This window comes from Parasteatoda tepidariorum, chromosome 11 (genome assembly GCF_982258835.1).
Source record: "Parasteatoda tepidariorum strain Cologne lab strain chromosome 11, Ptep-v5.0, whole genome shotgun sequence".
NCBI lineage: Eukaryota > Metazoa > Arthropoda > Arachnida > Araneae > Theridiidae > Parasteatoda > Parasteatoda tepidariorum.
In genome coordinates, this window is record NC_141765.1 from 37,194,850 (window position 1) to 37,208,144 (window position 13,295).

The window sequence follows — 13,295 nt, forward strand, 5'->3', positions numbered from 1 at the left end:
TTTTTTCTACCTTTCTACAAGCACACAATTTTATTGAATTAGGCTCTTCACAGTTGCTCCTAATTTTCACTCGGGACATAACTAGTTCATTGTTGAAGTTCACGATTATTTAGTTTGCCAGGAAGTGAAGAAAACTTCTTTCAAAATAATATTAATTATAAGGAAATAATATTAAATCGTAGTGTTTATTTCACTTATGATGCTCCAACTGCTTCTCTTAAAAAAATCTTTTTGTTGTTTTAAAAGCATGTGTAGGCAACCATGTTATTCAAAACCTTTTATTTAAAATCGATAAAGAGGAACATTAGTTATAGTTTGAAAAAATTATACCTACTATAGTTTAAAAAAACGAAAACTGGGGCAACCGAGATCAAAGCTTTTATGTCATGAAATTTAAATTAATAATAAACATTGAATTGTTGAAATTTTAAATGGCCAATAAATTCTTTTTAAGAGAAAAGAATTTAACAAAAATAATTTTTTAAGCTATTCTCTTTTCAAGGTTCGAGCCACCACAATAGTGAAGTAACGTAATCCTTCAGATAACCTATGTCTTAATTTTTTTCTTCTTAATTTAGTCTTATATCATAGGCAGGTACACGCACAACAATCAGCAAAAAAATAATCTATTTTGTCGGGTAATTTTTGAACGTTGATCTAATTTAAGCAACACTGCTTTTATTGTTAACTTTTATGCCATCAGTCAAGTTTAGGATCATACAACTAAATATAATATTGTGTGTGCTTTATAGATAAGTTTATAAAACTTAAACTACACTCATTGCCATAAATATTAGCGCACCTAAAAAGAGTTGTCAGAATGAAATGAAATTTTACACTCGTAAGTTCAAAGTTTATAATAGTTAATGATTAAAATATATAAGTAAAATTATCATTTATACCAGGAAAAAATAGAAATGATTGGAGGTTTTAGTACTCTTTGGTGCAAATACGGTTTGCGATACAGTTGGACAATGAGGCATACAAATCCTTTCTGATGTCCAGCGGCATCTCGTTCCACAGTTGATGTAAACACAGCGCTAATCAATTTAACTAGAAGGGATGTCCAATTTGCCGTCTTAAATGGTTTCAGATATGCTGTATTTCATTAAAAGAGATATTTTAATGAAAATAACTTTTTTACAACTTTGCAAAAAATTTGCTTTTTTTCAATCTTCTGTTCGATCACGAGCCAATTCTTTCTAAGAAGAGTTGTGTTAAATTTCCAATAACTGGTGCATTTTTTTTTTTTTTAAGAAATTGCGTCATTTGAGAGAATAATTTTTTTAAGAGGGTCTTCGAAAATCAGTTCTTAACAGATACATTTTGAAAAAAAAATTTTCAGAAAAATTTTACAACATATCGTTCCTTTATATGTTTAAAGTTTGAACAAAATAACTCTTTACGATAGTTAAAAAAATAACGAAACAAATATTTCTTTTTCCTTCAAAACCTATGTAACCCTTAACTAGCCGTAGACATTTTTTCACATAAAAAACTATCACAAGTGAGGCCTCCAAACCATGAAATTTGTATATTAATAGGTAAAATTCTGATTATTTTATCAAAAGTTAATTGGGATTCCACATTTTTGTGATACAAACAAGGAGTTCCATAAAGAATAATTTATATTTTTAGAATCTTTTCAAAAATAAAAACAAATAAGTAGTTACATCGCATTCTCAAATTGATACTTGAGAGCGAAAAACAAAAACACTACCAAAATCAAACAAATTACAGCACATGAAGGTGAACATAGTAAATAATAAGGTAAGTTAGACTGCAGGAAGAAACAGAGAGGAGTTGAAGGAGGATTATCAGAAACATCTTCAACTTTCAACCTCTAAATAAACTTGTTCTGGTGTTAATTACATTTGTTTTCTTCTGTAATCAGCCAAATTTCGAAAGCTTCTTTGTTTTTTTCTCACTTGAATACTAGTTCGTAAACCTCCATTTGTAAAGTATGTTTTCATTTTTAAAAATGTATATTAAGTGGTCTTTATGGAACTTTGTATGTTAAAGAATTACTGATGAAGGAACATCAGGAGAGGGAAATTTTTTCACCTGAGGGAAACAATTGAAACAAAATGCTATTTTTTCATTTGCAACAGTAAAGATTATACTTTTAAGAGTAAAAAGACTAAAAATAATTAACGGTGCAATATCATTATGTTTTTAGAGCTAAATTCAAATTTTTGATAAACCTGTGCTCTTCCTTGTTTAAAAATTTTTATTATATTTCACTGCATGTTTCAATTGTCCACAGGTTTTAATAACCCCAATTTTTGTTCTGCCTTAATAAAAACACATTAGCAGTATTTCTTTATGAAAATTAAATAAAAAATTTATGTATTAATAAAGGATAAAACTACTTCATTGAAAAGTATCATGGCAGTAAATAAATTTACTTTTCTCAGATGAAATTAAAAAAAATAGTTAACACTAGAAAGACAAACTTAGTATATACCTATATTGCCCAAAAGCAGTCAAAATGACTGGATTGTGAAAGAATAAATAATGCGTAAAGAAATTTGTTTAAAATTAATTTTTAATATTTTTTAAATTATTTACAGTTCTATAACAAGTTATTAGTAAATATTAACAATAAAAAAAATTATATGCTGTATAAAATTCTAAGAAATTGTGTCATTATATACATCATTGTTTTTCTAATTGAAATTAAAAGCAGTCAAAATGATTTCTTTATGCAATCTAGTGTTAAGAATTGCTTTAGTAGTTTTTTTTTTATTTTGGCATAGTTAAAAAAAAATTTCTTTACTCACACAACAATGGACTAGTTTTAAACATGAAATGCTTATTTTATTGATTTAATGGCGAATTATAAAATAAAGTAAATTTAACAAAAGATGCAAATTACATTCATATTGAAATAAAAAAATTGTACTAATGAGTAATTATTTGCTAAAAACAAACATTTATTAATATTTAATATAATGAAATATTAATTAGTAATTGATTTTAAATATCAATTATTTATAAAATAGATTTATCACAATTGATTTATTTGCAGGAGAAAACTAAAATTTGTTACCATTGTTCTAGAAACTCTTAATATTTTTGAAACTCTTTTTTTTTTTAGGTAAACAGAATGTTGACTCAAATTTGTATTCAGTGGTTAAGTAACCCAATCACCCTCCTTTATTAACTTTTTGCTTACAAAATCCATAGGTTTAAGGAAACCATTCATCTTTTATTATTATTTCATATGTATTATATTACCCTCAATATGAATGTAGAACTTTCAAGCAAAATTATACAAAGCACTTTTAATTTGCATTGATTAACATTGTCAAAATTTGCTTGTAATTCAATTGTTTGTGCAAATTTACTTTCTTTTCACTGGCACATCTTTATTTTAATAATTTGAACATTCTTAATTTCAGGTGTAATGGTCCTAGATTGAAATCGAAAATCCCAATTATGTTATACTACATTTTATTTTAATTCAGCAACACCCACCCAAAAAATTTTCCATTGAAGAATTTTTAACTGCCTAAGCAGTTATCCTCATATTATTTTGAATAAAAAAAAGTTTATTCTAGAATATCCAAAACAAATATTTCACCAAATTAATAATTTTATACTAATTAATATAATAACGATGACCTAACTACAACTTGATTAACAAATGCAATATACAGGGTGTCTCAGTTAAGCGTTTCAGAACTTCAAAGGGGGGTAGGGGACATCCTGACGACTCGAAATCATATAGCAATGCGGGGTCGGAAATGCTTTCCTGACGCGGTAGATGGCGCTGTTCGTAAGTTCCAAACGAGCTTTCCAGTGCGTTGGCCTCCTCAGTCACCCGACATATCATGTCTTGATTTTTATTTCTGGGGTCATATGAAAACACTGGTTTATGACACCCCCGTTGACAATGCTGAGGAGCTGGTTACAAGAATCTCAGTAGCTGCCGGGGAAATTCGAGATATGCCTGGAGTATTGCAGAATGTTCGGATGCCCATGCACCGGAGATGTGAGGTGTGCATTGTCGCCGGTGGCAGAAACTTCGAACACTTACTTTGACCCATGAGCCTTATGCTTTTTTCAATGCATTATTAAAACGATTTTTCACTTACGGTCTCTTTTCTTTATGGTGCTTCTGTGTACGTCACTGCTTCAGGAAAGCATTTCTGACCCCACATTGCTATATGATTTCGAGTCGTCAGGATGCCCCCTACCCCTCTCAGAAGTTCTGAAACGCTTAACTGAGACACCCTGTATTTACCATCTTCCTTAAACTTTAAATTATTAACTTGAATTTTTTAAATACCATTTAGTTAACAAACGTTAGAAGTAGGATTTGATTTTAATATTAATTTCCTAAAAAATAAACTTTTAGAGCTGATTTCTTTTTTAATTTTTTATTTATTTACTTATTGATCAGTTCTGAAAACTATTAGCAAATAACCTTCAGAAATGTTTGGAAAAAAAAGACAAGAGTTAAGCTAAGTTCATTAAAATCTTAAGATAGTATTTTAAAAATTGTATTTTTGACAAACAGAACTAGAAAGTTAAACAAGAATTCTATGTTATAGATTTTAGGAAAATTACAGCTTAAAATGAAACAAAAGGAAATATTAATTGCCACTGATGAGATAAGAGCCTTGACAAAATAGTGATCCAAAAACTTAGATGAGCAATGAGATCCAAATGTTCAAGGTATGATCTAAATGAGACAATTAAGCTAAAAAGAATACCAAAATACAATTATATAAACTCACTACCATTAGATTACTGCACTTGAAAACACTACTCTCATCATCTAGCTTAATGCATGAAGTCAGTACCATTACTCACAGGTAAAAACAACACACACAATAGCATGCTAAGTAAAATGTGTTTGATCCTAAATGTTAAAATTTAAAAAAATTGTTAATGAAATGATATCAATGTACAGAGACCTTAAGTGATATTTATTTAAAAAAAAGCATACAATCAGTTACAAAATAGTTATATGGCACAAGTTCCACATCTTGTACTTAAACATTTAAATATTTCCCTTAACAATATACTATAATAAAAATATGTTCAACATTGTAACAAGAATGCAGATAAATTTGGTTGAAAAGAGCATTATAAAAATAATAGCAAAAACATACATATATATTCAATATAAAATTGTTTAGACAAATGTTGTAACAGTAATATATTTTCTTAAAAAAACAATTATAGGATAAAAAATTTTAATAGTTTAAAGAAAATATCTTGCCAAATATTTAGGTTACTTTGATCCCTGAAAAATAGATAACTCCTCTAGCTGTACAGCTATAGGTATTTTTGTACAAAAGGAAGAAAAAGATAACAATTAGTCATATTGGAAAGTAATATAATTCCAACAAGAGCTGAATTGGGAGCCAACATTTGTAACAGTCTACATGCTGCTTAACATTTAAAACAAACAATAGAATAAAACTCATGAAAGAGAATCAATACATAATTTTACTCCAACGCTGAAATCACACCGGGAATAAAAGTTTAAAATCAACACTTGTTTCATTTTCACTTCAGTTAAAACAATTTCAAATATGTTGATTACATGTATGGCCTGGATAACAAAACTATGAAAAAATTAAAATTGCAATTGATGAAAAGATAGCCTTTATAGCCTTATAAGGTTTGATTTACATATCTAAGTTAATGGATATCAAATTATGTATTTTATCTCCATTGAAAACACATTCATTATGAACTCGTTGATAGCAATTGAATTTAATTTTAAAAATGATACTTCACTAATTTGAATCTGTAAATCATACAACAATGAAAATAAAGTAAGAACCAATATTAATTTCACTGCAACGATAGTCCTTTCAAATTATTTATTGTGTAAAAAGTGAAATCAACAATAAGAAGAAAAAAAAAATACTATGATATAATACTTTTAGCAGTTTTGCAAGAAAATAGAATGAAAGACTTGCCAAAAAAAATTTAAAAAGAAAAAAGATTAAAAAGTATCTTTCCTAAATTTTCCCCAACATCAAAAATATTAAAAGCATATATATATAAATATATATCAATATTTAGTAACAAATAAATTTTATTCTATACACATATTACGTAAAGGTATTAATAAAATGCCATCATTATATAGCTGTTTCTACAAGCTAAAGTAAATTCAATCATTATTCTTCAATGTAGAATCTGAACTCTTACATGATCAAAAAATATACTATAGTTTCATTTGTTAAAAGGAAATTTATCCCAATTTCAAGTAGAAAAAAATTATTAACTTTGAAACCACACTACAGCTTGCAACACAGTTCAATATGAAATAAATAAATTTAAACAATGATGTGAACTGGAAATTATTTAATTTTTAAAGAAATACTGTTTCTCTAATACTTAAAATAAACTTTTCAAATAATTAATAACTTGAAAAAACAATTAAGTCATAAAATCATGAGTCCAACAAAGGTTGTAAAATAGTTGTTTACTATACTCATGTTTCAAATAACCAATTTTGAGAATTTTTTTAAGAAAAGGTAACACTCACACATTTAACCAATATAAAACCATCAATTTGGAAATAAAGAAGAGTATAATACCAAATTAAGTAAAACATAAAAATAAACAAGTTTATAAAATAAAAACATCACAAAAATTTAATATACATAAAATAAAAGTGTAAATTGTAAAGCACCAATATAATAGGACATTTAATTCAAAACACTTAAATATAAAATGAACTAAATTAAAGCATTTGTACCACTATCAGATAAAAAAAAATACATCAAACTGATAAAAATAGCACAAAATTAAAGGACCACTTTGGAGAGAGAGAAAAGACTTAAAGAGAAAAAAAACTAACTATTAAACAACAAATTAGCAAGAGAAATTAAAAAATTTAAGTGATTTTTTAAGTTACACTTTAAAAATATACTCAAGACTAAGTATTTGTAGTGTAAATGAAGTTTGAAAGCTACATAATTGTAAATGTAAACTAGTTTATAAAAGAAATCTAAAATACAAAGACTAACATGGACTTTAATAATACAAGATTACAATATGCCACATAAAATATGTTGAAAATTATATATTAACTTATATTACAATACATTTTAATTTCGTTAATGAGAGGAAATGATTTCAGCCATTCAAATTGGAAAAAAAACTGAGATTAATAAAAAATTAATTTACTTAATTATAAAATGAAGATAATTTAAAAATAGATTTTAATAAAAAAAATTAAGTTTTGAACTTTTTCTCCGAGTCCTATATAGAAGGGAGGAAAACCTAACAAAAAAACCAGATCATTATAAAACTGAATGAACAAAACAATGCAAAAAAAAATCAGATCTAAACCCTTTGATAAAACCATTTTAAAAGTATTTTTTCACCAAGAAACATAAACTAAAATGCTGTGCACTTTTTTGTGTAAAAAATTAAACGTGTGCAAAAGATATTTATTTAAGAGACCATTCATGTTCAAGGCTATTACAATAAAGTAAAAAAAAATTACAACTTGCATTAAATTTTAATAAAACTTGAATGAAGTATAATAGTGTAGTCAATGTTGTAGTCAAATACTTATGCTAGCGAATAATTTTCAACAGACTAAACTTTAAAATATTTTCAATTTTTTAGTTAACTTTTAAAAAAGTTTTTACAATATTTCCACATAAATTTTGCATTATAAAAAAATAATAAATTTTTTTTGCATAAATAGTTACTCTCACAAAATATAAGAATTCTTGAGAAAATATCATTCAATATTGATACTCAGAAAAGAAAGCTAAAAATGCTAATAAGGCACCATTATCATACAACATTTATGTTTTAATTCGTTGAACTTCAATTCTTCAGTGAAAAAGCATTCAAATTCAACTGCAATTTCACAGTACATAAAGCTGATTTTACTTATGAAATAAATCAGCTACTTGCATTTAAATCAAAATGTTAAAATTTATGAATAGGATTTTTTCCAAATTTTATAAAGTAGGACAGCTGAATGATACCGATAAAACACAAGAACTGGGTATACCATTCGAGTTATAAGAGGCCAAGCTATATTACCAAAAGTGTACAACTGAAGATCTCTTTTTACTATAGTCCAGGATATAACACACTCAGCAATCCATAAAGAAATATTACAAAGAAAGAGAAACATGACTGACTGTCTAGCAGGCTTTTCATTGTAGTTAGACTGATCAACTTTCTTTTGAGAAATTTGAGTAATGAATATGTTTTGAATAGAAGCATGAACCACCATGAAAACTGCTTCAATGATGAGCACAAAGCTCATTTCCTCATCTGAAATAGCACCAGCCAACACATTACAAGATCCATAGATGTAAACAGCTAATAGACCAAAATTTTGTAGAAAGCCATTGTAATAAGTATCAGAAAAGTTTCTGGCTTTCATTTTACAGGATTGTATTGTTCCCATGAAAGCAGAAAATGATGATGAACCAAAAATTACACAATACAAAATTCTAAGAGAAAATCTTAAATCAGTAGATACTGAAAAAAATACTATAGATATTATAACACACACAGCCAAAATTATTAACCCAAGGAAGAGACCTTTAGTAGATCGGCTACATACAGACTCATTCCTGCTCTTTTTAGGTGAAGTAAAGCAATAATTATCAATGTGATTTGAATCGCCATTAATCCATATAATATATATAATACACAAAATTATGAAATAATATTGAGATATAATTGGATATAAAAATTCAGTTGTTTTGGACCAGGCATATCCAACAGTAGAATTCTCAAGACAACTTTGAACTGATATAACATCCATTTCATCAGAATTTTTAACTCTCCAGTAGCAGTTGTAAGTATCTAAAATAGGAGAAAATAGTATATAAAAGTATGAAAAAGTTAATTGTGATGCAAAAATTAAAGATTTGTTTATATTTTACGGTATAAATCATAGCTTTTTTTTAATCCAGTTATGAAAATTTTTGAGCTACATTATCAAGAATGGACCCCCTCAAGTCCTGTTGGCTGCCTCATCGTGGCGAGGGGGTGGAACGGGTGATGTACGTCTGGAGTTTTACTCCTGGAAAGGTCACCCTTGGCGAGAAGGCCGTTCCATTACACTCAGCTAAATTCAACAGGCGAAGGAGCCAAGTCAGACTTCTGCCAGCATAGTGCTCCAGTCATAGAACTTCAGAAGCTGCATTATTACCCCAACTATGAATTTCATGTCTTGTTCTAACTCTCATACTGCTTCGATCGTCGTGCAGGATAAAAAGGATCGCGTTTGTTGATTTGGAAGTGGACCACGCTCGAAAAATATACTACCTTCCTCAAGTACTTCCAATGGAACTCTGAAAATCCTTCAATGAAACATCAATGGGATCGCAACCACAGCCTCAAAAGTCAAACTAGATCAGGTGTTGGAACTTGCAAACACTCATGGGGTACAGATTGTTGCCCTCCAAGAAACCAAATTAAATAACAATGTGTAACTTAAAGTAAAGGGATATAACATCTCCCTTTGTGATAGACAAGGCAATGGAAGTGGCCTTGCGTTTCTCATCAGAGACATTAATTATAGGAGCTTAGACATCAATAGCTCATTGGGAACAATTCTGACCTTGAGACACAGGGAATCCAGGTGGCTTAGAGAGGTAAGTTGCTTAACATTATCAATCTTTATCATCCAAATAACAAAGATCTTCCAACTAATTTTTGTGATGGCTTTGTTGATAACACTATTTTCATTGGGGATCTTAACGCAAAGCACCAAATTTGGAGTTGGTCAGATCAAAATCAGAGAGGTAATAACCCTCCTAAACTTACTGGATGATAGCGGCTTTACTTTACTCAATGATGGATCCACAACGCACTTCTCTTACAGTTACAACAATTTCAAGGCACTTGACATAGCCTTAGTTACTCCTGATATTTCTCCTGGCTGCAAATGGTCAGTGTTGGAGAACATTGGTAGTGACCATCTACCTATTCTGATTGAACTCTGCAAGCGCCAATGACTACAAAAAACAAGCAGAAGGTATTGGAATTTCAAAAAAGCTGATTGGAGCAGTTTCACTACAAAGCTAGATAATGAAACAACCACACAGCTTGAAGAGGATATAAATTGCAATTGGAAATCTTTCAAATATGCCATATTACAGACAGCTCGTAGGACAATTCCAAGAGGTAACGTGAAGAATTATATTCCATTTTTCAATCATAATTCCCCTCAGTTAAAGCCACTGTTGGACAAGAGGAATTAACTGATCACAGAGCTGACCAACTCTACTAATGTTCATTCTAGAATTGAGCTAAACAGGGTCAATGCAGACATCAGAAGATCTTCTGCTGGAAACAAAAGATTGAAATGGTTGCAACTTTGCTCCAAGTTTGACTCAAGATCATCTGACACTAAACTTTGGAAAATTTTTAAGAGCCTCAATAAGGAACAACAGCAACGCGAAAAATTTAACACCATTGTTGACGAAAATAGTAATTTTGCACAAGACGACAAATCGGCTGCTAACCTATTAGGTTTATTTTATCGGGATGCAAGCACCTTGAATTTTTCCAAGGAGGATTCAAAGGTCAAAAATAAGGCCAAAAACGTTTTACATGGTTGTCGCACCTCTTCAACAAGAAACACAATCTTCACAAGTAACTTTAATTTGCACTAATTGACGAGTGCAATGAATGGAGCAAATCTTAACAAGTCCCCGGGACCGGAAGGCATCCAAGGTCAAATGTTAAAACATCTGAGTAAGAAGTTTTTGAGTAGATTCCTAGACATCATAAATCAATCTTGGCGACTAGGTCGCCTTCCCAATGAGTGGAAAAGAGCAATCATCATTCTGATCAGAAAACCCAACACAGAAGCTAGCTCTCCCGATAGTTATAGGCCAATCGCACTCACCAGCACTGCTTGCAAGATTATGGAAAGGATGATTTTAAATCGACTCGTCTTTTTTCCTGAGAGGCATAACTTACTTCCGAAGGAACAATACGGCTTTAGGACAGGACACAGTACTACAGATCACGTACTATTCTTTGGACAGCGAATATGTGATGCCCATAATCACCGGCCCACTAAACATACTGGAGCTGCCTTTTTGGACTTGACTAAGGCATTTGATAGAGTTTGGAAACAAAAACTTATTGTCAAACTCTTTACTTTCTTCAAAATTGATGGATTTGCCTTGCCATGGATTAATGATTTCTTGAAATACAGACTTTTTAACGTTAAGTTCAACAATGTTTTATCTGACACCTCTACACAGAAGCAGGGACTTCCACAAGAATCCACCCTGAGTCCAACTCTGTTTTGTTAGTTTCTGGCCGGCATTGAGAGGGTCATTTCGAAGTGATGTGAGGTAGGACTATTCTCTGACGACATTGTCTTATGGTGCTCTGATTCAGATGTCAGCAATATCGAAAATAACCTTAATCTAACTTTAATGGAAATTCAAGAATTTGCAAAGAGTAACAAATTAACCTTTAATCATTCAAAATCATCTATTAGTTTCGTCACTACTAACAAACGACTCTACAGATTTCAACCCAATATCACCCTGTATGGTCAAACTCTACTTGTTGAAAAACACCCCAGTTACTTGGGCTTCTTTCTAGATCCTGAACTCACCAACAATAAGCATATCAACAACTTAGTGTTGAAAAATAGGAAGAGAAATCTTAAAGTATATTGCTGGGTGAGATTGGGGTGCTGACGCTACCACCTTAAGAGCCGCATATCTTGCTCTCATCAGGCCAATCCTGGAATATGGAGCACCAGTCTATAGTTGTGCATCTGCTTCAAACCTTCAACTTCTTGAATGAGTCCAGCTTTCTGCTGCTTGCACTATTACTGAACTCAGAAACAGTTGCCCAAATGACATTATCTTGTTTGAGGCCGACCTCTAGCCTTTAGGCCTCAGAAGAAATTATTTCCTAACTAAATACTTTAATAAGCTCTAGCCTCGGACACCAAAACAGAACAGCAGATTATCTACAAAGGTGGAGCAGCAACCAAAGACTAAAGAAGAATAGCCCATTTAGCCAGGTTGTAGTTAACAAAGTTCTTGCTGGAAATGTTGAGGATTGCCTTAATAAACAATTCATTGACCCAACTGAAGGACTTCCTGGGGTTTATTTCCACCAACACCTTTCATCACAAGTTAACAAGAAATTGGATCACCTGGTGATGCTTAAACAACTTGCTTTGGAGGTTATAAATACTATCCCCAAACACTCAATACTGGTGTACACAGACGGAAGCAAGATGGACACATCATCATCTGGCAGTAGTGTCTACATTAAATCAATTAATTACTCCTTTAACATCACCAAAAGGAATCCTGATTACTGGTCAGTTTTTAGAAGTGAACTCATTGCTATTGATACTGCCCTGGAATCACTTCTAACGCTACAGGATCACAATAATATCTGGATACTCTGACAGTCTCAGTTCCATACAGTACTTATCGCATTGGAGGAAGGTGAGAGACAAAACAGGTGCTTCAATCCTGCACAAACTTAAAATCCTCTCACGACTGCGTGAAGTCCACCTCCAGTGGATCCCTTCTAACGTTGGGGTTCTGGGCAATGATATCGCCGACACTCTGGCTAAGGAGGGGACAGAAGGTACTTTGATGAGTCCAAATTCACTCACCTTCATGGAACTGGCATCGAAAAAGAAGACAATGATTCCATGCTCGTACCCCCCAAACATCACTGGTACCAGAGCACCCGTCCAGGAGGTGCACTCAACATTCGGTGCAACAGCAAGGATCAAACAGCGCTTACCAGCGGCCACCTTAAGTCTCTTTCTTTCGAGGGTAGTGTTAAAATCTTCCCAAACTGCCCCAGGTGCCACAACATGCAGGCTTCTTCCCAACATATACTGGACTGTCTTGGACTGGACAAGAGGGACATTCTAGAAAACCCACTTTTGGTAGCCGACTTCCTCCAGGTCATGAATTTCATGGACATTGTTTAGTCAAGCTAATTTTGGGGATTAGGAAGAAGAAGATTTAAACAACGATTTCACTTAATAATTCAATAAGATATTTATTTCCTATATTTTTAAGAATAATAGAATGTGATAACTTTCAAGTCATTTTATCTCAATTCGAGCAGCTACTATCAAAATATATCAGGTGATTATTACTGACTTTTTTTTGAAAAAATAAATGTTGTTACGGTTGCTAGAGTTATGAAATATCCTAAAAAGATTTTGAACAAGTAATAAATAAAATTTTGTTGATACAGTAGTAACCAAAAATCTCATTTTAAAAAAAATAACATGAAGAAGACACATTTTTAATTGGGTAACGGTATCAAAACTA

General features: G+C 31.1%; 1 protein-coding gene and 1 long non-coding RNA gene across 3 annotated transcripts in view; one reads left to right on the forward strand and one right to left on the reverse strand.

The window, feature by feature from the left end:
• LOC139427066 (uncharacterized) overlaps positions 1 to 13,295 on the forward strand; it is a 72,186-nt gene that overhangs the window by 54,535 nt on the left and 4,356 nt on the right. The window lies entirely within an intron of this gene.
• Positions 4,919 to 13,295, reverse strand: part of LOC107443761 (proton channel OtopLc) — a 31,753-nt gene continuing 23,376 nt past the window's right edge. For both annotated transcript variants that reach the window (XM_016057725.4, XM_016057726.4), the window contains exon 7: positions 4,919 to 8,814. In XM_016057725.4, the coding sequence (XP_015913211.2) occupies positions 7,928 to 8,814 (887 nt within the window). In that variant the 3' untranslated portion in view covers positions 4,919 to 7,927. The remainder of the gene's footprint in view (positions 8,815 to 13,295) is intronic.